General features: G+C 37.6%; 2 protein-coding genes across 5 annotated transcripts; one reads left to right on the forward strand and one right to left on the reverse strand.

Moving 5' to 3' along the window:
* Positions 1 to 195: 195 nt before the first annotated feature.
* METTL9 (methyltransferase like 9) lies at positions 196 to 20,560 on the reverse strand. Of its 4 annotated transcripts, none has more exons than XM_042798797.1 (5): positions 20,017 to 20,546; positions 15,383 to 15,573; positions 12,938 to 13,147; positions 11,644 to 11,828; positions 196 to 926 (listed from the first exon to the last, which is right to left on the reverse strand). In XM_042798797.1, the coding sequence occupies exons 1-5, from the start codon at positions 20,188 to 20,190 to the stop codon at positions 721 to 723; spliced, it is 966 nt and encodes a 321-aa protein (XP_042654731.1). In that variant the 5' UTR covers positions 20,191 to 20,546; the 3' UTR covers positions 196 to 720. The 4 variants fall into 4 exon arrangements, with proteins under 4 accessions (XP_042654731.1, XP_042654733.1, XP_009970413.2 ...); XM_042798799.1 differs by having other exon boundaries at positions 20,108 to 20,537; XM_009972111.3 differs by lacking the exon at positions 20,017 to 20,546 and adding an exon at positions 19,446 to 19,633.
* Positions 933 to 8,278, forward strand: IGSF6 (immunoglobulin superfamily member 6). Its single transcript, XM_032983800.2, has 6 exons — positions 933 to 1,784; positions 3,428 to 3,781; positions 4,708 to 4,814; positions 5,928 to 5,984; positions 6,613 to 6,696; positions 7,826 to 8,278. Exons 1-6 carry the CDS (start codon positions 1,718 to 1,720, stop codon positions 7,862 to 7,864), a joined length of 708 nt encoding a protein of 235 aa, XP_032839691.1. The 5' UTR covers positions 933 to 1,717; the 3' UTR covers positions 7,865 to 8,278.
* Positions 20,561 to 25,866: the final 5,306 nt, after the last annotated feature.

Below are 25,866 nucleotides of genomic sequence, written 5' to 3' on the forward strand. Positions count from 1 at the left end.
GGAACATGAAGGAAAACCAACCAAAAATGATATATTTTTGGTGGACTGTTATCCCTTTAGACAATACTTAAATGCTGTTTAAACAAACACAAGGTTGTGCTGCTACTAAGAGCTTGATTCTCAACACAAAGAGAAGTTGCTGCAGACAAGCATGGCTATGGTTACAAAAATGAACACAAAAGTTAATGCAAAAAGTCATCTCAAAAAAAGTTTATTAGCATGATTAAAAACATGTGAAGAATGACAGTAAGAGAGAAAGTAACTTATAATGGAAAAATATCCATTTCAACAGTTTATATTCAACACGGCTTGAACTGAATGGATAACTTTATTGCCGGATTTCACTTGATTTTTTTAACAACAGTTCACATTGTATCAGCTTCACCATTATGAGGACTATTGCTTTTGTTTGGATCTGATCCTTGTTGCAGGTAAGTATAAAAAAATATCCCCCATTACTGCTGGATTGCAGAATGTGTTGTTGGTTTAAGAGCTGGTAAAAAAGAAATTCTCAACTGAAGAGTCTGTTTAAAAAACAACCTTTTTTTTCCTAATCGCACTACAAAGAAATACATTAGTATTTTGGCCTTTAAATTTCTTACATGGTATTTATTTAGCATGGCAATCCACGAATTCCCTCCCTTTAAGTAACCATAAATCAAACCCCTCTTTCAGAGGCTGCTTCTTGAGTTAGGTTCTGGAGATTTACTTCATACACGCTTACACTGGCTTGAGGACGAAGACAGCATCATCTAGTACATAGTAGTCATTATACATATCACCTTCACATAGGTATGGCAGTCTGGTGAAAGCCTCTATGGCAAAACCAGCTTTACTGAAAACTTCTGGCAGGCTATTCACCTGTTCTTCCCAAGTGTGCCCTTTGATTTCCAAAACTTCTGAGGGCTTTTCCCACTTGCCACCTACTGAGAAAACAAAACAGTTTTGTTTAAATTATAAAGAAAACTTTATTGTGTGTTATATTTTCTTACAGAAAGCATACTACACAGAGTATATTCCATCCGCTCAAAGTAGAAGGTTGACAAGCCATTTGTAGAGCTGTTGCAAGATCAGTTCAAGTTTTTGTCTACTGTTCAGAAGCAGCTCCTTCTTAAGGTTATCTTTTGTTACATTTTTAACTAGCAGTTCCAAGACTGGCTGAAAAGTAATTTCCACTAGTGAGACTGATGTTCAGCAGATTCTTTCTTTATGCTTGCTGTCTGGCCGAAGATGGCTTCAGGTAATTACAGTAAATAGAGCCAGCAAATTGGAAATTATGATTTGCTGTGAAGCTTCCATCAGCAGACTACCACATTATAACAGATGGCCACAGAATCTTTGTTCCCGCAGTGGCCACCTACTAGCTGATAAGGTAAAGACTGCTTGGGGTTGTATAAAATTAAGAAGCTGAACACCTGAAGCATGCTAGAAAACATGTTGCCATAGGTTATATCCAATGAAAAAATCTGAAGAATTATAGGTACAACTCAGAAATTCAAAATTTAAAAGCGTTCACTCATTTTCCAAGTAATGTCATCCACAAATACCAAACGTTTTCTGGTTTGGTCTGTACCTTTAACCAGTTTGCTAAATGCAATAGTAAACACCCTTCTAAACAGGAAGTTCCAAATCTTGTGATTCAGAGTGTTCTGCAACTCCAAAGATTTCCTAAGTTCCTCTTCCTTCAAGCAGAATTGTTTCCAGAGCGATACAAGAAATGGCATCTTTCAACAAATTAAAAAACGTGCTTATGCTGGCATTTGACTGGATTCTGTATGGTGCTGGTAAGACTTTTTTCTAAGCTTCTTATATTTTCCCATGTAATAGCAGTTACACAAGATTGAAAATGTTTTGGTTATGACTTGCAACATTGCTACAAAGTAAGAGCAGTAAAAAGTTTTGCTGAGAATCAAGCTAATTTCTGATACCTTCATACAATTTCCAAATTAAACAACTGTCAGCAAATGCTGTCTTCCAAAAGTCTGAAATGCTCCTGTAATCTATGATTCCTAGGTCAAATCCTACTGCACTTCCCTACAGAGAATGCTCCAGAAGCAGCAGCTGCATGGTTTCAGTGCAGCTGTGCTTGTTGAGGAGGAGGGTTTGGGAAGTTCAGCAGACAGTATCTGCATAAACTGAAGCCACAGGGTTTTGCTCTGCAAGGCCACCTGGAGTCCTGGAATAAGGTGGAAAAGAGAAGGGGTTCAGCTGCAGAAGCACAAGCTACTGCCTTTCACCACACACGGTGCAAGTACACCAACAATTTATATTACTACAATCTCCAGACTGCTGTAGCTGCTATGGAATGGCTCTGATGTTGATCTGACACAGAAGCAGAGCTTCATATTACTCCTGTAGAAGTCACAGACACTGAATCTGCTCGGATTTGGTCCATAAGCACTCAGTGAGAAAAGGGACAATGCTGATTGTCCACTGTGGACAGGCTTATAAATTGTGTATCAGCAGTAGACTAAGAAATGTCAGTTTATTTTTCTTCTAATTTGTTGTATTCTGAGAAGTAGAAAGGGATGCTGTTGAGCTATTACCTTCATTTTCACTGCAATAATCTCAATTCCATTATTTAAATAACTAAGCAATTTATTTGAATAAAATTAAACATACCAAACCAGTATTTAAATTATGGATTTCAACAAGGACTTAAAAAAAATGTCCCAGACCAGTCATATTAAACCTTACATTTCAGTTCCTTAATGAGAATTCTCTTCTCTGAATAATCTTCTTGTTTTCTCTGTGCATATTTTTAAATGTCAGAACTCACAAGTAATATTATTATCCTTAGAAACCCAGAGTCAATATATGTGATGAAGTGGAAGAATGTCTAGGAACTACTATGAATTCTAATCAATGTTATGAAATTACTAAATTATAAATGCCTCCCTTTACAACATTTCCACTGCCTGCCATCAGGCTGTTTCACTTGATTCAGATCAGGAACAGTGGTGGAGAGAGAAACCCTTGCAGAACTATTCCACTGAGCATCTAGAGTCATGACACACAACATCCATCCGCTCCCCACCCATTACCCACCCCAAACTCCCAAAACACTAAGATTTAATCTGAGGCAGGGAACTACAAAAGCATTCTTTTGGTCTTCTCCAGGACCAAAGGAGACATTCACATTATTTTATATATATGAATCTTCTCTATACTTTTTCAGAAAAACATAAAGCTAAGCACATTACCACATAGGTAAAACTGTTAAATGAACAGATGGGCAAGCTGTAGGATTTACCTAAAAGAAATGCCTGCAGGAAACAACCTTAAATATTTAAAGTTTGAAACACTGTTGGTTTTCCTCCTTTACTCCCACCTTTTCTCAAATGAATCAGAAGTAGTTTATTTTCTTCTTAGATTGTGCCTTGCTTTTTAACTGTCCCAAATGTTACTAATTGTTTATTCTCAACAGGTGCTGCAGATATCTGCCAAGTCACTGTAACACAACCCAGATTCCAGGAAGCTGACTACTCCATGCAAACTGTGTTCCTAACATGTGCTTTCTCTGCCTCTGGATGCTCCCCGTCCCCACCCCAAATTCTATGGTTTCGCCTTTTAACTAATGAACATGAGGATTTGTGTACTCCTGAATGCACAGATCAGCAGAAGTACAAAGTACATTCATTACCAGAAAATAACATTTCACTTCAGATCAATGATCTGACTGTAGATGACAATGCTGTTTATATCTGTGGAATAGCATTTTCAGATTCAAATTCACCCCATTCTAAACAAGCAGGAGATGGAACTGTACTAACAAAAACAGGTCAGTTGATCATTCCTTCTTAACGAAGCATCTTAAAAGAAATAAGTTACCTTTCCTAAATATTCTCTTTGTTTACACTTTCAAGAATGGCATTTAGGATGGAAATACAAATGAAACAGTTACGAGTAGTATGACTATACTAAAATATTAATAGTAAAACCATGGAGGGATTCTACAAATAAGTATCTTAACCTCATTTGCTAATTAGACTGTTCTGTCATATGATGCAAATGACTCTAGAATTCTACAAAAGAAAGAAGTTTTATACTCGTGTTATCTACCTATATTCTACATCCTCTTACATAAAGACTTCAGTAGCTATCAGAAAGGAAGTATCAACAGAAAAATGAGAAGTAGAGAAACTGACAGTGGAAATACAGGCAACAGAGTACAGTTCAATCATCAGAACTGGGGATTCACTGTGCCAGCTTGAGAAAAAAAAGTTTCAGTTTTGAACCTCTGTAACATCTGCCTTCTAGTTAAGAAAACGATGAGAATTCATTAACTACATTTAAGTTTTACATGGCTAAAATAGGCCAAAAAAACCCCTAGCAACCTAGCTGGATTATTACTTTCCCTATATTCCTTCCTTCCTCTGTCTAATTGCATTTCTGAACAAAAGCCTGACTTCTTTATTCAGATATTCCTTTACAAAACCAGAAAACCGGATTATATTCTCTGTCTACCCCTAAAGGAAGGGTTCGTAATCAAAAATAACAAGTCTCCATTGCCCTTGCAAACATTCAGGGAAGCAAAAGAAAGTGATCTCACCAAGGAATCTGGACTGAAAACGAACCAGAAAATATTGATGGGTGTAAGGGTTTTTTTAAATTCCTCAGAGGAAGAGGGCTGAAATGCAGAATCTTAAGGAAAATTATGTGAATCAGAAGAATTGTCCTTTATTCTAACACTCACTTTTAATAAAGGAGGAGAGAAGCAGCACAGCAATGGAAAACTCATCTTCATGATCATTGCCTCATCCTTACTGTTTCTATACAGCACTACTGTATTCACGTTCTTTGTAGTCTATAAGGTAGGTTCAAAGTGATTTTTCTTATTTTGTTCATTTTGTAAATCTAAGCAGTTTTAACATCTCCATAAGGAGAATAAAAAGACATTCCTAGATTACGTAACTTTTATGATTAAGTTTTAAAGAGGTGGTTGGTTGAAGTTCATATGCTGCACACATCTGCAACTCTTGTGTGGCACATACCTGTACTCTCAATAGCAACCACATTTTCCTTTTTCAGTAAAGTGTCTAGAAGAAAAGGTATTCAGAAGTTAAAATTATCCTAGAGTATTAATCAGCAAGTTGGAGATTATCTATCAAGGCACACTCAAAAAGCAAAACTAGAAATCACCATTGTAAATCACCAACTCATTGGATCAGTTTCCAGTAAAAGTAAAATAATTTAAAATTTAATGTCAAAGTATTTGGGAGCTGCAGTAAAGTTACTGCAGACTAACTTTACTTGTGTAATGAAACACTATTCATACACATACAGAAGACAGACTTTGGTAAAATTTAAAAATATCAGAGACTTGAAAGAAGTTTTGTGTTTATAAACGTCACTGCTTATAAACTAACACATTAGAATGGGTTAAAAATTACATAACTACTGGATTTTTTTTTAAGTCTAGAACAAAATTTGTGTTTAGTTAAAAACAAACATCCAAATCTGCAACTAGAATCTTTACATAGTAAAGAGATTTTAACATGAGAGTGAGGACTTCAAGGTCCTAAGTGGTACGATATGGTAAAATGGTGCTTTGCTCTAGTGATCAGTGTCTAAACATCAAGACAGGACAGTCTTTTTGATTTTTGTTTTTCTTTAAACTAGGTGAAGTAGTTGATAAAATTAATCAAACCTTCTGCAGGGGAAAATCTGGTATCTGTGATGCCACTGGTTATTTTTGAGAATTATGTAGTGCCTCAGGCAGGTCCCACTGTACTCAAAGTAAAAACACTTGCAACATCTACTACCAGAAGCTGAAAAAAGTCTTACACACTTGAAAACATCTCTGATTTTTCCAATGATATAATCTGATCTAATGAAAGACTTTTATCTACAAACTGTTTGATTGAAACAGTTGGCTTCTTATCTTATGTTTTAATTGTTTTTTATTTTATTATCCATTTCTCCAGTTAAAACCAAAGCTGCTAAAGAAAAGTGGGAATGAAGAGCAAAGGACAGAGAATGGTGTATGTTATCACTTTATTTGCTTTGCCTGTGATTCAGAGGTTTTGGGTTTTTTTCTGTCTTTTTAAAGTATATTTGGAATCAATTATTCAGTTAAATAGACATTCAGAGCTGTTAAGGATTCACTTCAGAATTGTACAAAACAGTTAGTTAAAATGTAATTAATGATTTTAAATTTAAATTAATTTATTTTTAACTAATTGGATACAGGATAAAGTCAATCTATGTAAAGGGAACTCTAATACACAGCTTCCTTTCTGTTTTAAGTAAATTTTGTTTGAACTTCTGAAAATAACAGATCTTGCTATTAATTTTTTGGTTTTTTAAATGGTGCACTCAAGTAACATTAGGGATATTAAGAACCTCGATCACCATGTGTCCTTGAATAAAATCAGAAAACATGCATTTAAATATCCACTAAAGAAGGTATATATGTTAAGAGATGTCATATTAATGTAATTTAAAATAATTCTGCCTGCCAAACTGTATGTTCTTTGAGAATGTTACTAAGTAACACTAAAGACATATAAAGGGGAAGAAAAAAAAAAAATCAGTTATAAAAGGTAGAAAAAGATGGTTCCCCAAGCTTCAAACGTAGCACTGACCTAAAAGATTTTAAATAATTTGCAGAAAATCAGTAGTGGACGAAAAGTTTTTCAAGCAATTGCCCAAGAACTTCAAAAGCAGAGGTATGCTGAACATTGCCAGCAGCCTGTAAGTATCTATCTTCCAATACTGAAATTTATGGGGAAAAAGAACTGGCAGTTTTTAAGAGTATACAATTTCTATTTCCTCTGGAAACAGACTTTTCTTTTTTGAAGTTGATAAGGTTGTTTAAAGTTGATAAAGGTCTAAAAGACGTACTCTGCACAACAAAGTTACTATAAAGCATTCTAAATGACCATACACATACCATTTTATATATATATATGTATGAGATAGTATATATCTTATAGAACATATGCATGTACATCTAAAAACGAAGCTTCCATAAATTTGTATTTTGCCAAAAAGAGATCTCAACAAGTGTCTGTGGACTGTTTGGTAAAACACATAGAGCTATTAAGCATTCACTTTTAAAAAATATTTCTATTGTAGTTCCTTTTGCTCCCTTAGCCCAATGTAACTAGCGGACAGAAACGTGACAAAATTGTTATAAAAGCTCTACATAATTCTTACAGATATTTTCCCCTCCTTCAACTTACAGAGCCTAAACTAAGTACTCAACATCACTGGGTAAAGCCACACAACTTATTTAATCATTCCAAATTTATGCCAATAAGTCTTATATGACAACTTTAGAAGTCACGTGTATTTGCAAGTAAAGAAAATGGCTTCAAAATCCTGCTCCAAAATTTTGCTTCTCTTGAGAAAGAATATAAATGCTTTCCTATTCTGAGCATGGACCACACCACTTCAGAGATGCAAGGAGAAGCCAAAAGAAACATAGAACAAAGTCAAACACTTCTACTCTATACATTTTTACTTCATTTATTTCCATACAGCCCCAATTTTTTTCTTCTAATTACTCCTTTAAAGACTTCAAGTCCCTGCTGACATGACCTGGTCCTTGATTTGAGCATCACCAATGAACACAGTGGAAATTAGGGGTATGTTTTACTGCCTCTGTGCTCCCTGGAGATTGGGAAAAGCCAAGAGGAAAAGAAACAGGTTTTGAATACTGTAGATGCTATATAGACAACAGCAAATAGATAAGTGGGAAAAGAGGAGTTTACTGAAACAGTAAAGGCATGGAGTTTGCTGCCAAAAGGAAATTCTGCTTTTATTTAAAAAAAAAAAAAGTTCGTATCAGTAATGAAATACTTGCACATTTTTCCCCTAGGATGATTTGGAAGATGACACTGTTTATCAGAACAGATGACCATGTGCAGCAGTTCAGATTTGTTCAATATTTCTCATGCAAGCAAAGGGGCAGATTAAGAAGTTAAACTTCTTCACAGACTTCCTTTGCTTTAAAAAGAGGGGAGAAAAACCTGCAGGACTGTGTTCTTCAAGGGTATTTTCTAAATAGATCACCAAATTCATTGTACATTACATCCATGTTATATATCCATTTTCCATTCTGCAAGAATAAGAATGGTAGGAAAATACTTTATCTTTCATAAGATAACCGCTAAAGCTTCATAAAAGTTTCCGTTTTTAGTTTAGATTTAATTCTATGTCTTTTTTTCTTTTGACATAAATTTACGTGTATTCCTTTTACATTAATTGAGCATTTGTGAGAGATGTATGATAATTGACAGCAACAGAAAATAAACTTGTTTCACTGGTGAAATTCTGAGTTTAGTCATGTTAATGTGATAATTACTGATGTAACAGATGTACAGATGAACAGTTACTCAGTCTTAACAACAGCTTAAACAGAGCAAAACCTGTGCATTCCGTAGACAGGCAAGCAGAAAAAAAAGACAATATAAATGCATGTACTATCATGGTAAAGCTCATTTGGTCTGGGAGATTCTTCCTAGCCTATTTAGGAAAGGAAAGCAGTGGTGATAGTGTGAAGGTTGCTCCTGCAGTATTAAAATCCTCTTGCTAGACAGACAACTCCCACTTTCTAGTACTACCATCCAAAATCAGGATTACCTGTAATACCAAGTTTTGCCTCTACATACCTGTTCAACATGGATACAAGCATCAACACAGAAGCATACCACCCAGTCAAGGCAGTATAGTTTTTTTTAAAAAGTAACTTTTTTAGCACTTACTACCTACCCAATCTACAAAATCAGCACTTTTATAAGAGATCTGTTAGTATGAGACAAACTCCCTACTAAAGAATAGCTGTATCTTTTATCATCATTTAAATAAAGCAAGGCTTTGTTTAACAAATGAAACGGCTTTCCTCACTTCAGTGAGATGAGAACCTACAACCGAGACAAAGCAAGGGTCTGTCTAGCACAGTACTGTGTTTCCAGCTCAATTTAGTACAAAGCATTTCAGGAAGATGCAAAACACACCTTTGTCTTCTTATTCCTGTCAATCAATCACAACGACAATAATGTGTTCAACAAGAAGATTTCACAATCCCAGGTTGCTAGTGTTTACTACTTCTGAAGTGTGGTGTCTCTGACATTTTTATTTTAGAGAAACCTAAACCAGTCTAGCATGTATTATCTAATAATGCCTTTGTATAAATATGATGTCTATATTGGGAAATACAAAGGATTTTTACATGACCCTATGGGATACCTATTAAAAATATAAAGTTATACATGTTTTCATGTGACTAGTCTAATACCCTATGATTCATTCAGCTTACTTGCCAAATTTAGACATCTGCAATAACTGCATTACTTGTTGTTATGTATGTTGAAAATAAAAGCCCAAGAAACAGTTTATGATTAAGCTACTTTGGACTCTAGGTGTCACTGTAATTCCAGAAACAGTAAGCACAGAAATATATTTTACCTCCTCCTCCACATTGCTTTGTTCTCTTAAAGCAAGTTTTGTGTTATTCATAAAGCTAGTTTCTACAATTACCCTCCCATTACATGTAATAACCCAAATATCTCATTTCAATTAAAATAATTCCTCCATTTCTAGAACCTGATCTATACACTGATCAAACACCTCACCTGCCTCATCTCTTCTCCATTCGTTCCTCCCCCCTAAAATTCAAAAGTTTCTCTAGGTGGGTCCAAACTGTTCTTAATTAGCTGCTACAAGAAGTTACTTCAGCCATTAAATGTTCCCCTCTTTGAATGTTCCAAGGATTTTTTTTTGTTAAATATAAAGCATAAGTACATATCTAACACTTTTTAAAATGCATCATCTTGTAGAACAGTTGAATGAAAATACTGAAATTCTAAAATCATTAGTACACCATGACAACAGCCTTTTTCTTTAGACTACAGTTAATTGTTTATTTCTTTAGACTACAGTTAAATAGATTTTAAGTAGGAAAGCTTCAGTGGAATGACAGTAACTTTTGTGTGTACTAACTTGTATTGTCTAAAGAAGTTTGAATAGGCCCAGATCCATGATAGCAGTAAATAGACAGAGTATGTTTTTAAGTTTCAGAATATATTAAGAAAAACTGCCTTAAGCAAAGCAACTAATGTTCTGCAAGTCTCCACCACAAAGAAAAATATGTCTTTGGTTTACAAGACATCTTACAAGAGACTTCAACTTTCAACTACAAGTAGGAACGCTCAAGTTCAGCAATCACACAACAGGTTTCCAGTCCCCTGGGATTTATAAATTTAACACTCTATTCTTCTCCCAGTATACTGTAGGAGATTAATGATGAAGGATATAAGCGGACTTAAGAGTAGTTTCTTCCTTAATTATTTACCTCCTGCTGAGCCAGGAAGTTCCATGTGGTCTGTCACATGGTTACCCAACAACATATAGAAAAGTAGATGCTGGGTGCAATAGTGATTACAAAACATAGTGGCACTAGTTTTGAAGGTACACAAACAAAGCCATCCAAATAATTTCCTCCATTTCTAATATGCCAATGAAAGACTAGAAAGACACTGCTGTTACTCAATATTTTAAAAAATTTTTAGAAGAGGAAGCCATATAGTTCCACATTATGGGAACAGTAAGTTCTTGCATAAATCAGCTCCCCCATCTCATTTAAGACACACTACTTTTCAGAATAGTTACAAAATTATATACTCAAATACTGTATTTTAAGCAATTCTTCATCTGAGGGCATTATTTTTTATACTTAAAGCTTTTTTCCCCTCTCTCCTCCTGCCAAAATATCACTGGCATATAAAAAGAGGAAAACAGATTCAGTTTGATGCGTTTGTGATTGCCAGAATATTAAGGTTGTTAGTTCTGTATTTCCTGGGCATACATGCCTTTCCACAGACAAGTCTTAATACTCAAGGAGAGCGTGTCCAAACGATGACTGATGAACACCAGTCTTCTGGCAGTCAAACCACCTTTAGGGTGCCTCAACCTGAATCCACAATCATAGGCACTAGGAGTTTCTAGTATCTTTTGAAGTTTAGTGATAAGGACAGATTAATTTGAAATTCTCTCATGTATTTCTTTAAAAGGGAACTAGGGGAAATACTGGAGTTTTGGCACTGAATTTTACTATTTTATTTCAGTTACTAATACAATATAAATAGTGGTTGTTACTTTGTATTAGTAAGGGTCTATATTTTACTCTGAGAGCTCAAGTTGGAAACTAAACGTTATCTCCCTACGAAATTTTAGGTGCAGTTCATCTGGAACACTTGAAATAGTTTGACTTGAACTGGTCTATTCAGCATCACGGACAGTTCTCATGGTTTTGCTCAATTGGTCGCTAGAGACAACTGGGATTACCTATACGAAAGCAGCAGAGGGCCCTAATCACAGATCAGTTTTCCCATGTTGGTCCAACACAGCTCAAATGTGGCAACCTGCAGAACAGGATATGTGACTTTAATATTAGAGCTTTTTGTTGGTGCCAACAATGTATGTTGAGGAATTAAGAAAACAGATTACATCATGTGGCCTATTTACCTATGATTTCACACTTCTGAACATGCACCATACAAGTTATTTGTAAAAAACAAAAAAACAAACAAAAAAAAAAACCCCACACCAATTATTTATTAAACATTTAATCTGGGATACTATGATCTACAAATATTTTCTTTACCTGCCCAAATAGCTATTAATTTGTGTACTTACCATTTTCGACATATGGGTGAAATGGCAGAACTAACGCTAGAATGACTCTGCCTCTAGTTGGCTCCAGTACACTTCTAATATCTTTTAATACAGTCAGTGGTTGATCACAGCGATCCAGCAAATTCAAACAGCTGATAACATCGTACTGAAATCCTGTGTTTTGCCATTCATTTATACCAAGCACCCTACAAAGGGAAAGAGAAAGAGAAACAGTCTGTTAAAAAAACACAAGCTGAGTTCAGAGAGAACCACTGAACACAAAAATTCCCTATGGATGTGTTGACAGTGCAGGTAAGGTCAGCCATCTAGGCAATGAAAAGAGACAGACATGAATGATCCTTCTGTTCATCTGGAAAAGAAAACTAAATCAACAATGGGCATGAAAATATATCCAGCCCTACAAACCTTTATATTGCCTTATAATAACCATCAGGGAACAAAGGAGACAAAAACCAAAAGCCTGGGTATTAAAAAAAAAATGTGTTGTCTTAGAATAAAACTTAAAATACTTCTGAAGAAACAACAAAGCTGAAATATGATTAATGGCTTGCTGCATTCTATCTACTCTGATTTACCAGTGTGCAAACCCAATTGCAAAGTAGCTGTTGTGCTTCCACTCAAAGACAAGTGAAAAAAAAAATCCACAGCTCCTTCATTCTTTGGATTAGGTCTAGGGATATAGTGTCTGAAATACTAACCATTACTCAACAAGACCCAATCTGGTGCCTGCAAGAACCTCCAGGAGCTGTGTCAAGTGCATGAACAAAGTTCTGAAAGCACTGAGGTTTTTGTTACTAAACATGATTCAATCTTAACAGCAGGAGCTAAACCTAGCAAGAATAAAAGAATCTTTACATAGCCATCTATAGTGTGGGATTAGATAGACACAGATTATTGAGGTATCCCTATTACCAGGATTCAGTTTGCTTTCTCTGCAGTACCTGTATCATCCTCTTGCAATTTCTGACTGTTCAATTAGACTGTTCATCTGAATTTCATCTTGCTGACTTCCTTGATTAAAGCAATTTACGCAAGCTATGATGAAAGAAACTTCAAAATGTTTGTTGACTATTTTTTCTTAACTGGTAACAGGTAACATCCACATAACAAAAGAACTGGTAAGAAGGAACATCAGATGTGTTTGTTTTCCTGCTTTTGTACAAGTTAACCTTTCCATCACCATCAAACAACTGAGGAACTGACTGAAAATACTGAACATTCATTAAATATTACAAATAGATCACTTTGCTGTAATGTCCGATATAAAGGATGTAGAAAATACTCAGTACAATACCTGTATTTCTTCTTCTGAAGCTGCCATATCATAGTTTCAGACAATTCAGTGGCATAGATTTCTTCAAAATGAGGACTCATGACTTTAGTGACTTCTCCATCCCCAGCCCCTAAATCGAGAAGTCTGTGGGATTTCCACTCTGGATTTATTTTAAGCAGTCTTTGAAATTGTTCTGGGGAAAACACAAACATTGAGCCCCTTCCCAGCAGCCTGAAATGCAAAAATGAGAAATGACAAATTTTGTACGAACTTTAACAAGAAGGACAATGAAGTAATTTAGAATGTGCTTTGGCAGCAACCAGTCACACATAATAGTAGACAAGGTCACTGCTCAGATAAATTTTAAATCCAGTGTAACTTGCCTTGCACTTGTCAGAGATCAAACACAGAGCCACATGCAGTTACAGTGGTTAAGACTACAGGAGGAATTTGATTAAGTAAGGAAGAGCTCACAGGGTGCAGCTCAAGAAAATGATCCCATTAAAAAAAAAAAAAAAAAGGAGGGGCAAAAGAGAGGAAAAGATAAAGGCTGAACGTTATTTGTCACATTTGCAGATTTGAATCTCTGCCACAAAAAAAAAAAAAGATGAAATAGCAGAGGAAATAAAATGGCTGCAGACACAGAAGTATGCACAATGAATGAGGACTAGGATATGGAACTAGGAGGGAAGCAAGGGAGTAGGTTTAAAGAAAGGATGGGGGTAATTCTGCTGTAGTGGCAACAGAGATTTTTTTTTTTTTAATTGTATGTTACAATGGCTTTTGCTGCTATCTGCAGATCCTGCATTCAACATGAAGAGCTGTGGAATAGAAAATAGGCAACTCATTAAGGAACTGGGTATAGGTGACAGTCAGATTCCTTATGGATCAAGTCAATGACACACCCGCCCATAACTGTTTGAAGACTGCATAGTGACAGATTTCAGCTGTCATAGCAGAATTCAGATGAAAGAGTTAGGAGAATAAGAAGATGAAAAAGAACTGGTCACTAATAGACTGAAGATAGTTTAAAGAATAGTATTTATCTAATGTTGGATAGCAGGTTAAACTTAAAGACAATGAACAGAAGTCTTTTATGTTCAAGGGGCAAAAAGGTAAACAAAGATAAAAAGAATCAAAGAATAAAAAAATGTGAAAAGGAGGTAGCCTAGGAGTGACTGTACTAAAAAACAAAGAAAGAAACAAAAAGGATAAAGTATACAAAATCACATAAAAGAAACTAAAGCAGGATACTAAATGTATAAAAATAAACAGAATACAGCCAATTTAAGTAGAACCCCCTTGCAGCACACTTGTGTCAGTCCACACTGTATAATTGGCTCATAGCTATTATTCCTAACAGCACTCTGAAGCACTGAAGAGCCTTTGAAAAAAAATGGAAGAGAAAGGAAGAAGAGGAGACCAAAGGAACCTTTATATAAAGCTACAAGTAACTAAGAACACCACAGGGAAGCTTATAAAGTCATCTGGTTAGCAAATAAGGAAAAAGATTATTTTTCCAGCCTCAGTAGAATGCTACTATCCTCATATCAGACTGTGCAAAAGTATGTAGTAGGTGCAGAGGTAGGGATGGTGGAGATATCAGGTGAACGTAACAAAATGCATTCTTCATAAGGTCAAAACTATAACCTGTTAAATATGTGTCTGTATGGGGTGATGTGAGCAAAGTTTTGGAAAAAATACTAAAGCACCCACAAACAGCTAAACTCCCCTGCAGACACAGAAGAGACTGACGCAATATGACTAGAAGAATATTGTTTTATAAACCTCTCTTCCTGGCTTCCTGATGTTTCATCAGTCAAACATGCTACATCAGAAGATACCTGTTCAAGTACAGCTTACACACAAATTTAGGTGAAATTTAATTTTACAGAATAAGCGAAAGGACAGAATTCTGTACCACATTAGTGTTACTAGACACAACACTTGACCAACTTCTGCACCATTTAGAAAGCTGCCTAGGTTTGCAGTGGGTGTGCACCCACTCTCCAGTAGAAAGAGTTTTAGATGTAATACAGAACTGCCTGGATATGGCCACCTTCAACAAGGACAATCACAATGCTAACTGACATAGATATGGCAGCAGGTAAAGGGCAAGGTGGGGGGGAAAGGAAATGAAGGGAAGAAGGATATGTTGTCTAACACAAAGAGAACGTCTTACTCAGGTGGAAATTAATACAAGTAAAGGTTATAAAATACAGTTAGAGTCCTCCAACTATCTCTTATTAATTGCAATTACCCCCTCTGTCTCTCCATACTGGAAATGGCGTTCTTCAATTAAGAGGGTTGGGCATGAAGAACACAGTAGGTCATTTCAGATGTTAGACTGGCAATGAGAAAACTACAAATTTAAGAAAAGATGACAGATCAAGGGGTAGGGCTGAACACTTGAAAAGTCTAAATGCAAACTGTATTTAGTTTATTTAAGATTGACTTTTCACTTACCCATTGATAGATGTTCTAGACATAAAGAGGCTAAAAATTGAGGACACAAAAGAGTGATAGAGCTGAATAAACAGCCAGCCTGATTTCTCAATGCTGTTGTTTAAGAAGATCTGTGTTCCTTGGTCAAGGTAACTCTGGACAAAAATAGGCTGAAGGGATTCAGACAACTGTTCTGTGTTGCAGACATACCACTAGAGAAAGAGATAAAGGATGATTAAAAAGTTCAGCAATATAAAACCAGAAGTAGTTTAAACAAATTGAATACATGGAAGGATATTATCAGTTACTGTAAATGTAAAAATTTATTTTTTCCTACAGACTTTTCAACAAGCTTCAGGATTAATTTAACTTATATTTGAATTGTAATCAAATGAGGACCAATTACTTGCTAAGAAATAATGCTTTTGATTTTTGTTTTAATCATTACCCTGTACTTTGAAGAATTCTACAACGTAAAATCCCTAGAAAGCAAACACAGGTCCTCTACAGAACAGCACTAGGCTGATAAAATAGCATGAAGTAGGATAACATTGTTTTATATCTTCCAACTCATTCTCAAATTTTCCCTAGGCATCCTCTGAAAATAAATCAGCAAGTGCATTCACAGTATTTTTCCAGGAAAGGAGATAAAGAATCCAATCAATACTTTAGACCACAGCTTGTCTGTCTTACAGCATTGCTGGACTATGTTTCTTTGCTTACCAGTACCAACAAGCAGGTCCACAAGTCTTTCAAAACAATTAGGTCTATGAAGCTGCCTCCCATCATCTCTACTAAAAAAAAGGAGCAGGTTCCCACATCTAGGAAGTCATCACTATCAGCTGAAAGGTAGTTCTACACTTTCATATTGGCAAAATCTAAAACCCAAGCTAAAATTGGCCAATGATTCCTTTTGCCATGTGTTACCTGGTAACAACCACTCCTATACAAACTCAGCTAGCTCCGATATGCAAGCTATTAATTGTGAAGAAAAAGAATAATATTTTTGATATCAAATCTAGCTGGAAAAGTAAAAAACTATACAATAATCTAATATTTTACTATCCACTAGTAAGGCATACCTAAACTTCTTTTAACACCTGCTTTACATTATTTTAAATGCAAAAAAACTTGTGCAAAGCAAGGCAAACGTATAGAAAATCCGAATTTTAGGACCCTCATGGCCACCTTCTGCACCTCCAGCAAATGTCTCTAATGCTGCACCATTCTGGAATGTCAGCACTGATAATAAAATTCAAAAAGTTGCTCCTTGCTAGGTTATGACAAGCTAAAAACCACCTCCCCTCAATATGCAGAAGTTACAGAAAAAGTTTTAAATGTAATTTTAATTAAGAATGTCACTATTCTTTTTCACTCTCCTACACCTATGCATAGTTATTGTCAGCCCTTCCCACAGAATCTCTAGTGCCATTGGGTCTGTTTTCTCATATCAAGAATTATTCCCTACAGCTAATGAGCTCTTATCTCCCCCTTAGATCCTGCAATAATGTTCCTTAATCTGGGTGCACGTGTTTATTGTGAAGATAGGGAGTTACAAGTATCTTAAAGAGAAATGGAGAGTTTTAACAGAATTGTGTAAAAATGCATGTAGCATTTTGCATGACAGCAGTCAGCTGGGGTAACTCCCCAATGAGTTAATACCTAAGATTGTGTCTGCAGCTGTACTATGCAAAAATGTACGCTCATATCCCGATACCTTCACATTTGTTGTACCTTGCTGGGAAAGGAACAGTCACTCAACACATGTTTACAGAGTGTTTAGCACAATGGGACTTCCAGTCAGTACTTTAATGCAAATAATAACAGGACAGGATTCTTAATCCAATGTCTTGCCTGCTTTGCAGTAATAGTGCCAGCAAGCAGAGGGTTCATAAACAGGGGCTCCATCAAACACTGAACCAAAGTAGCAAGGGATACCAAGACCCTTCAGCCGAGGAGCAAACATTTGCCTGCTCAGGTTTACTTTGAAAACTACTTGCGTAATGGGTACATCTCTGGCAGAATCAGGCTCTCAACTGTATTTTCAAATACGCTTGTATGTAGCACAAATAAGCCCTTTCCTCTAAAAAACAGATTTTGAGGAAGTCTGATGAAGTCTGGCACACGGATCCCCAAGACTGCTGATTTACCAGTTTAGGTCTTTTCTCACTGCAGCACAGTACTAGCTAAATGAATCAGCATAGTCCAGTGATTCCCAAAAGGAATCCTTAGTCAGTTGTGAAAAAACACTAAAGCAAGAGCCCGTGTACTTCGTCCATCCATCTTCTGAAGCCAATTTCAAGTGCCTGGCAGAAGCGAACAATCCCAAGGAGCTGAGGATCAGGCTGGGATATGTGTCAGGTTCACTCATGAGGCTGCTGCCTAGCTACACTGGACAGGTTTGGAGCATCTCAGATCTGCCTTTTTCAATGTGTTGCCATTTTCAATACAGCAGAATATGTATCCAACTATCAAAGCTTTGGGAAACAGGCTATGTTCCATAAGCAGTGTGGCCACATATATGCTGTACTTGAGCTCATACACCTTGGTTCTGCATTGAACTGTTACCTGTAATGCCAGGATCTGACCATAGAAACCAACAGTCCCACAATTCCTGTCTTTAAGACTTCTAAATACTGATATATATTGACATAACCGTTGGCAGAACAATAATGGTGACAACTGTGAGAAGCTTGCTTCTATAAATTAGGCGTTGTTCACTGACCTCTAATTTCTTCTTCATGGTTAATATCGCCAGTAGTTATTAGCAACTACCTATATAACACTAATGAATAATAGAAATGATACTGAACTATAAAAAGTAAAAAAAATTCCAACACATGATAAAACCAATCCAAATTTCAAAAGACAAAACTGGTGAAAACCAGTTTAATTCTGAAACTACTTCCTCAGAACAGAAACTGCTTTCGTTTTCCTCCATGTGCAATATATGAAGAGACCTTTTCAGGTCACAAGTTTCATGACAGAAAGCGTATCAGTCTCTTATAGCACAACAGCAAAAAAACTACAGCACAAAAATCTGAAAATATATGCTAAGGCCTTTGTTATAATTAAAATTATCATTATTGATAACTCTTGCCTAACACTAGTGAAATTAAGAAAATGTTCTTTTAGCTAACTTCCGTAAAACTAATGAAGTCTGTAAAACTGCAGAGACTGGGGGCCTTAACATGCAATCCTTACTTATGACTAACCCCACAAACTCAATAATCATAAATCTTACTAAATTTACTAAATAATCAATACTTTAGGCTTTAAAAATCTAGATCAAATAAATTAGAAATGGAGATTAACCAGTGCAAACCATCTACCTGTGAGCAACAATCATATCCATAATACATTTCTTTGGCTGACTTGTCATTCTAGTTCAGTTAATAACACAAAAGACTCAGATTTTCTTTGTTAACCAGAAGGAAGTTCTTTCTGTAAATCTAAATTCTGCTTCTCTTTGTATTTATGTACTGAATGATCCAAACAGCAGACTACATTCATTAAACCCCAGTATTATATTCACTCAGCAGCAAGATTCTGGGTGTCAGTGCCCACCCAGAATGCTAAAAAAGGTCCAGTAATGGATCAGCTTCTCAAGTATTTATGCATCTTCTTCATTAGCTCAGCTCTGTATATTTTACTTATTCTAAGTCAGTACCTTCCTTCAGCACAAAGAGATTTTAGTAGTCCTTCTGAACTCCTGTCAGATTTTCAGTAGCATTTTGGTAAAATGTAGTGCAGATCTGAACATATTCCAAATCACATAACCACTGCATTGCAAAGGTATAGTCCCTAACTTCTGCACAAAGTACTGATCCACATGCCTACACCGACCAAATACAGCACTAATCTTTTACTGCAGTCCTATCACATTGCAAATTTATTTCTAGTTTGCCATCTACTACTGTTCCAAGGCCTCTGTGAGCTTCACAGCTTCCCAGTTGCTCACTTTTATTTCCCTCTACATACACCAGTATTAATTAAAACCATCTCTGTGATTACAAACCCACACCATTCAACATCACCTGAAAACTTCATTCAAGCTTCATTCAACTTCATTCACAGAGCTCACCAGGAAAAACGCAAACCGAAGGTTTACATCTCTCAGGAGCTGCTGATGCATTACTAGTCTTGGGACACCGCGCTGGCTCCCCATCCCGCCGTTACCGCCAGACTCGCTCCGGCGACCCTCCCGCGGCGAACACCCAAGCCCACAGCACGCTTCGCCAGCATCCAGCCCCGACTGCCTTCCCCCGGCGGCTCTGCAGCCCCAGCACCTCACCGCCCAGACGTATTTCACACGGAAGGTACACGTCAACTTTCTCACCGGGAGGACCGAGCTGTTCCCTCTCTCTTTGTCTGGCGCTGCCCGGCCCGGTGCCCCTCTCAGCCCGCACCGGGGTCCCCCGCTCCTTCCCCACCCGCCCCCGCGGTGGCCGGTACCTCAGGGCGCCTCGGCGGACGAGGACCCACCACCCGCTGCCCCCGGCGGAGCTCCCCCGGGGGCGGTGGGCGGCAGGGAGGCCGCCGTGCCTCCCGGCGCCGCGGAGCCCCCCGCCCAGCCCGGCCCCGCAGGGCACGAGGAGGGAAGGCGGCGTGGGGGAGGGGAGGGGCAGGAAGGGCGGCTGCCGCTGGGGCTGTACCTGGTGGTTCTCCCTGGCTCCCGGGGCTGGCTGGCTGTGGCTGCCCATCATATTCACGTAGAGCGACCTGGATAAAGGGCTCCTCAGGTACCTGGCAGGGCCAGACCACATCCTCCTCCTCAGCACCCACAGGAACAGGGTGTAGCAGCCCAGCCAGCCCAACCAGAGTCTCATCGGGGGAAGGGGCGCGGAGTCACCCCCTCCCGCAGCCGCCGCCTCCTCTCTCCATGGCAGCTGCGGCGCCGGCAGCACGCAACTCGCCCAGCTCGGCTCCTCTCCGGGGCCCACACAGACGCTCAGGGCGGAACGCGCGGCGCCGCGGCAGCGGGGGCCGGCCGGACGGCTTCGCTGCGACACGCCGGGGCCTGGCGCGCACCCGCTCCCTCCCTTTCTCTCGCCAATCACAGGGCGGGCGGGGCGCTGCTTTCAAACCGCAGCGGGGCAGGCTGGTGGCGGAGGCGCGTCCGTGTCCGTCCTTCCTCCCGGCCCCGGTAACCGGCGGCGAACGGCGGCGGGCAGGCGGCCAGCCTCCCCCTCGGAGGAGCTCGCGCCGGCTCCCTCAGGTGCGCACGTGCTTGGCGACGCCCTGTCACCCGGCCTGCGCGTGCGCGGAGCAGGAGGCGCGGGGCCGCTGAGGGCACCGGGCGTCCCTTACCCTCAGGTCTGCCCTCGCCGCCGCTCCCGGCACGAATTCCTCCCTGGCATCGCCCACACGCTGCCTGGATCGTTCACCTTCATGTCGGTATAGGGGACGTCCCTGGAGTTAGAACTTTTCTTTAAGGTTCAAAAGTTTCAGGAGGAGTTCATCACTTGGAGAAATATTTTTATCTGCTGCAACAGTAAATGCTGAAATGTCAAAGTAGTGCTTCACATAAAGCTGTGCTTAGTTTCCATTATCTTCAGATTTTTCCCCTACACAGAAATTTGAGGTCAGTACACATGGAGGTGATGAGATCCGTAAAAAACCTCAAATCACAAGCATTTAAAGATAAATTGGGTTATTACAGGACTTGCTCTTCAGAAGGGACTGCTGTCTGCAGGTAAAGGACTACAACTGTTTGAAATACAAAATTTGGCTTCAAGTCCTGAGACATTGCAATTTTTAACTATTTTGCAGTGGCTCAGGATGAATCTTACAGCTCACATGCAACCTTCTGCAACATTTTGTTTCATAAAGCCGTTTTTATAAAACTTACAGCCTGGGTCACTGCACAGGAGGACCTAAAGCCCTCAATCCAGGATTTGTTTTCCTAAAGCTGTGGGATGTGCATGCAGAGGAATGAAAAGCCATCGTGTAGGCTTGAAAACAAGAACTTCACAGTCAGAGACTCCTGCATCCTATTTCTGTGCATGGGGATTCAGTGGAGTGGAGACCTGTGGATAAAAATGTATCTTTAACACAACTAATACCCCACAGAGGAAGGCTAGTCTAGAACAGACAATACTTAGAACAGAATGCTTTCTGCAACATTTTAATCTGCGACAGGTCAAGCTGGCTAAACATCTTTTGGCTTTTCATAGAGTAGCATGTGCCTTTGCTAGAACAAAAGCCGTAGTTACTGTGGGTTTGGGTTAGGCATCACTGTTCTCACTTTTGCTCTAATAAATATAGGTTATTTGTGCTAACAGCAAAGAAAGTGAGGAATACTGTATACAATTGAAACAAAGAAAATCTAGACAAAGCCTATCTCATTAATCAAATTCCAGCTGAGTCTGGCATCAGGGCTATCATCTCTCATCTCAAAAATGTTTCTTAACCACAAGCAATTGGTATCTTTCCTTTTGATCAGATTTGAAAGGCTGAAGTCTAGCCTCTTAATTTCCTGGTAAGGATGACACTGGAAGTCAGACCGCTGCGGGATCCTGGCTTCTACCTGGAATATCCTCTGATCAAGCACTAATCACATCCAACCTTGTTTACCTTGGGAAATCAGCAAAAACAGAGCAAGAACAGAACATTGCCAGAGGATTTCTCTGTTCAGTTCATTTTCACTGATGTGTAAGCTTCTTGAGGAAAGTTTTTGACATGAGAGCTTTGGACTGTTTTCCTCATGAAGGTTTTTTTCTTTTTTTTCCCTCCAAATAGCTAGATGGGCTAAAATGCATTTTTGGTCTATTTCTTTTTATTTGGTTTGGGATTAGGACAGTCCTTTCTATGTATGCTCTTGTTTATAAAGACAGATTAGCTTATTTTTTACCTCCAGGAATAAAACAAATTTATAATCAAAATCTGTTATTACAAGGGCTAAATTTGATGCTTTTTAAATGGACGTCTGCTCACAATGTGTAAACCAATAAATAAAATTGCTTCAGCATTGTTACATGTTTTTCACAGGGAAACACCCTAATTTTATCACATGTAAAATACAGATAATGAATTGCATACCAAATAAATTAAGAAGTATGCTAGCTTTTCATTTTGCATTGTTAGTATACAACCTGGGTATGTTTTAATGAGATTTTTCAAAGTTCATTCCCAGTGTTACATTTGTCATTAATATTCTGCTGCAGTAGTTGTATACTAAGCATATTTTTCTCTTGACAGGCTATAAAAAACACACTATTCATGCATATTTAGGTAATAATTTTGATGTATTGTCATTTGCAGATAGGCTGGTGGAAGTGTAATCAATTGCAGGACGATCTTGGAAAACTATTTGTTGTATAAGTGTATGCATATGTCATTCAAAGCAATTATTGTGCTGGGAGAGGATTTCCAGAAAAAAAAGGAATCGCTTTTTTTTGTTTACTTTCTCCTCAACTATTTTGATAGTGTTTCTTCTTTCTCTTGATGGAAAATTTATATAATCAATTGAATACCTAGGGTCCAAAAGGTCTAAAATGTACTCCAGTGTTTTAACACTGCCTGCATTTGCTTTGTGGTGATCACAAGGAGCATGGTCTGCTGGAGCAGCACTCACAGTGACGGGGCTGGCTGCAGAGCCTCACATGTTCTAAGATGTAAATCTGCAACTTTCCCCATCAAATACACCAATAGAACAACTTTCTCTCCTATTACTTAAACAACAGTAAGGAAACAATTACCAGAAAGAGGTCTTTAAAATAAGCAAACATAGGTATCTAAAATCCACTCCTGCAAAAGTAACCCCGGAAGCCCAGTTGCAGGTCTGTCCAGCTCTCCAAGACAACTCCCCCCTCCATCTCTGTTGTATGTTCCTGTATAAAACCAGCTAGAATTAATTTGACTGCATGTACTACTGAGCTTTCTCCTGAGCTGCCTTAATTCTGTAAGAAAGAGGTCAGAAGTATTTGTGAAGATGTGGCTTATCTTAACTGTTCCTTCCCCTTCCTGCTTGCCTTTCTTGACAGCACCCATTAAGTTGTACAGCCGTATTCAAATGTAAACATCCTACTAGCCATGTCAACATAGTATATTCATGAATTACTGAGCAGTTCCAAAATCAGCACAGCAGGAGACTGGGAAGGTCATTTTGTACAAGACAAGAACAGAGGCAGGCCTGTAAGCCCCACAAAACATAAACCTAATTTCTTCCTACTTAAAATTAAATATGCTTTCTTGTCATTTATTCAATGTTTTCACTCTATCACTAACCATATATTACATTACTACTATCTTAGACTAACATTCTTTAGTGTCTATTAGATAACATCCTCTTAAATCTAGTAGACACTTTTACCTATTGATTTTCAATAACTAAAATTAATTCCGTGTATTAAGATCCAAATTATCAGAATTTATAGAGAACCTCTAAAAACAGGAATCAAGCACTGAATTTCTCATTCTATGAAGTTATCACAGCATTTCATATTTTGTATTATACACACTTAAATCCTCTTTATCAGTTATGAGACTATTTTAGACACTCTTAAATTATCAAGATTAAACTGGGGCATTTTTCCAGCAGCAGGGCTTCAAGCTCAGATACTATTAGCTAACAAGGAGAGAAAGCAGACAAACCAGCTGTTGCAAGACACAACTTTTGCCTTTGATCATCCTGTACTTGATTCATGGCCAAAAACAATCACATAGGTTTAGTAGAGAATAACAAAGTTTAGTGGGTGACAGAGAAATGGAGAATAAGTGACATCAATCATAACATACTCCCAACCTTCTATTCTTGTAATAAGATTACCACCTGAATTTAAAGCAGTTTTCCAGTTCTCTTTTGGATTGACTGTTGGTGCAATGACAGACACTTTTTTCCTGCCATTAGAACAAGAGAAATAGGACAGACAAATGGGTGAATAATAATACGAAATTTGCAAAATTATTAACATTTTACATATCAATTTGAATTTCTCAGATTAATCTCTCACGTTAAGGCTGTCTTGCTTAGAAATCTTTAACTATTTACTTTTCTTAATTCTAAAGATGCAGCAGTTTAAGGCTATTCAAACTGTGTCTTCAGTCATATTACCCCTTACTCTTTCATTAGTTCAGCAAATAAAATGGTATCCTTACCAAACATTTTTCAGAAAAAAACCCAAAACAATAGTTTCAAAGAATTCTTGGTATTATTTTGATTCTTAAAACCACTTATTTTTTCCTGTTGTATAGCACAGTACTCTCCCAGTTGTGAACTATATTCTAATAACATTAGAACTAAATAATAAAGTCATCTAAGAAACACTATTTCTAGAACAATAACATTTTCACCTATCAGAATATATAGTCTATGAGGCTAGGATGAATATATGAAATGTAGGAAATACAGAAACAGTAACTAAAAATAAAACTATTTTAAGTTATTACCATTTAAAAGGAAATGTCAGGGAGAAGACTTTCATTTAATGAATCAAAGATTACATTAACTTAAATTCCTTCAGATTTTTGTCCTTCAGCTTTTGCTTCCTTTGCATTTCAGGCACAAAATTCATACACAGAATGCAGTAAATCTTTTAACATTCAGAATCTAAACAGACAGTCCGTATCTGCTCTGGTATTTGTGTAAATATTCTTTGGATATGTAAATACAAGTGACACTAGTATGTGTACATAATGCTATTAGCACATACAATGCAAATGAATAATGGTATCTCTGACAAGACAGAGATAAAAAACAGTTAACACAACTTAAAACTTCATCGCACTTCTGACTTCTTACATTTTAACATAAATCTTCATACTCAAAAGGGTTCATTTGGATTTCTAAATATTTAACGATGATATCCCCTTTTTCACTCATCGCTTTAAAAGCACTTTGCACTTCAAAAAAGGCAAGGAAATGTCTTTTCTACCCTGCAAATGTAAAAACTGAGGCACAAAAGACTGGTATTTTCAATACTGGTATTTCAAATCTCAGACTTCTTCATTAAATTATGCTTGTCTCCACCAAAATGCAGGGCAACTTCTTACACCTCTTTCTTTTCCAAGTTACCTATCACAATCAACGTAGAGCCTTAGAAATGAGCTGGCTCAGGCCTTTAAAATCAGGATACATACAATGCATCTTCTATGTACTTTCAAGTGACTGGCACTCTGTAAGAAAGGTGCCTCTAACATTGTGTTTGCACACACAAAACAAAGAACAAAAATGAAGTGATTATATTATACTTAAGCTATCATTACACACTTACATGCTGGATATATTGGAGGAAAAAAAAAATATTGTTAAACAGGAGTATTGTAAGCATACTAATGTATCTTATCATGACGTGTGTGAAAGAGAATTCAATGTTACTGAGATTGTCAAAAAAACTTTATTTTATAAAAATCGCAGGATCCATTTAAAAGCTTAACTGAAAAGATTTTGGTAAGAATTAATCAGAAATTACATAACTTCAACTTGATTGATCAGAAATTAACTTCAACCATCAGCACATCAAATGAGTTTGCCAATGGAACCCTACTAAGCAGGTAGAGTTTGA

This window comes from Tyto alba, unplaced genomic scaffold (assembly GCF_018691265.1).
Source record: "Tyto alba isolate M040663 unplaced genomic scaffold, T.alba_DEE_v4.0 Super-Scaffold_28, whole genome shotgun sequence".
Taxonomy (NCBI): domain Eukaryota; kingdom Metazoa; phylum Chordata; class Aves; order Strigiformes; family Tytonidae; genus Tyto; species Tyto alba.

Excerpts from the sequence above, each read along its gene's own strand:
- IGSF6 (XM_032983800.2), top strand. The coding sequence starts at position 1,718 with ATGGCATCTTTCAACAAATTAAAAAACGTGCTTATGCTGGCATTTGAC. Across the intron at positions 1,785-3,427 it reads CTGGATTCTGTATGGTGCTG|GTGCTGCAGATATCTGCCAA; the intron begins GTAAGACTTTTT and ends TATTCTCAACAG. Across the intron at positions 4,815-5,927 it reads CGTTCTTTGTAGTCTATAAG|TTAAAACCAAAGCTGCTAAA; the intron begins GTAGGTTCAAAG and ends CCATTTCTCCAG.
- METTL9 (XM_042798797.1), bottom strand. The coding sequence starts at position 20,190 with ATGAGACTCTGGTTGGGCTGGCTGGGCTGCTACACCCTGTTCCTGTGG. Across the intron at positions 13,148-15,382 it reads TCTAGAACATCTATCAATGG|GCTGCTGGGAAGGGGCTCAA; the intron begins GTAAGTGAAAAG and ends TTTGCATTTCAG. Across the intron at positions 11,829-12,937 it reads CTTCAGAAGAAGAAATACAG|GGTGCTTGGTATAAATGAAT; the intron begins GTATTGTACTGA and ends TTCCCTTTGTAG.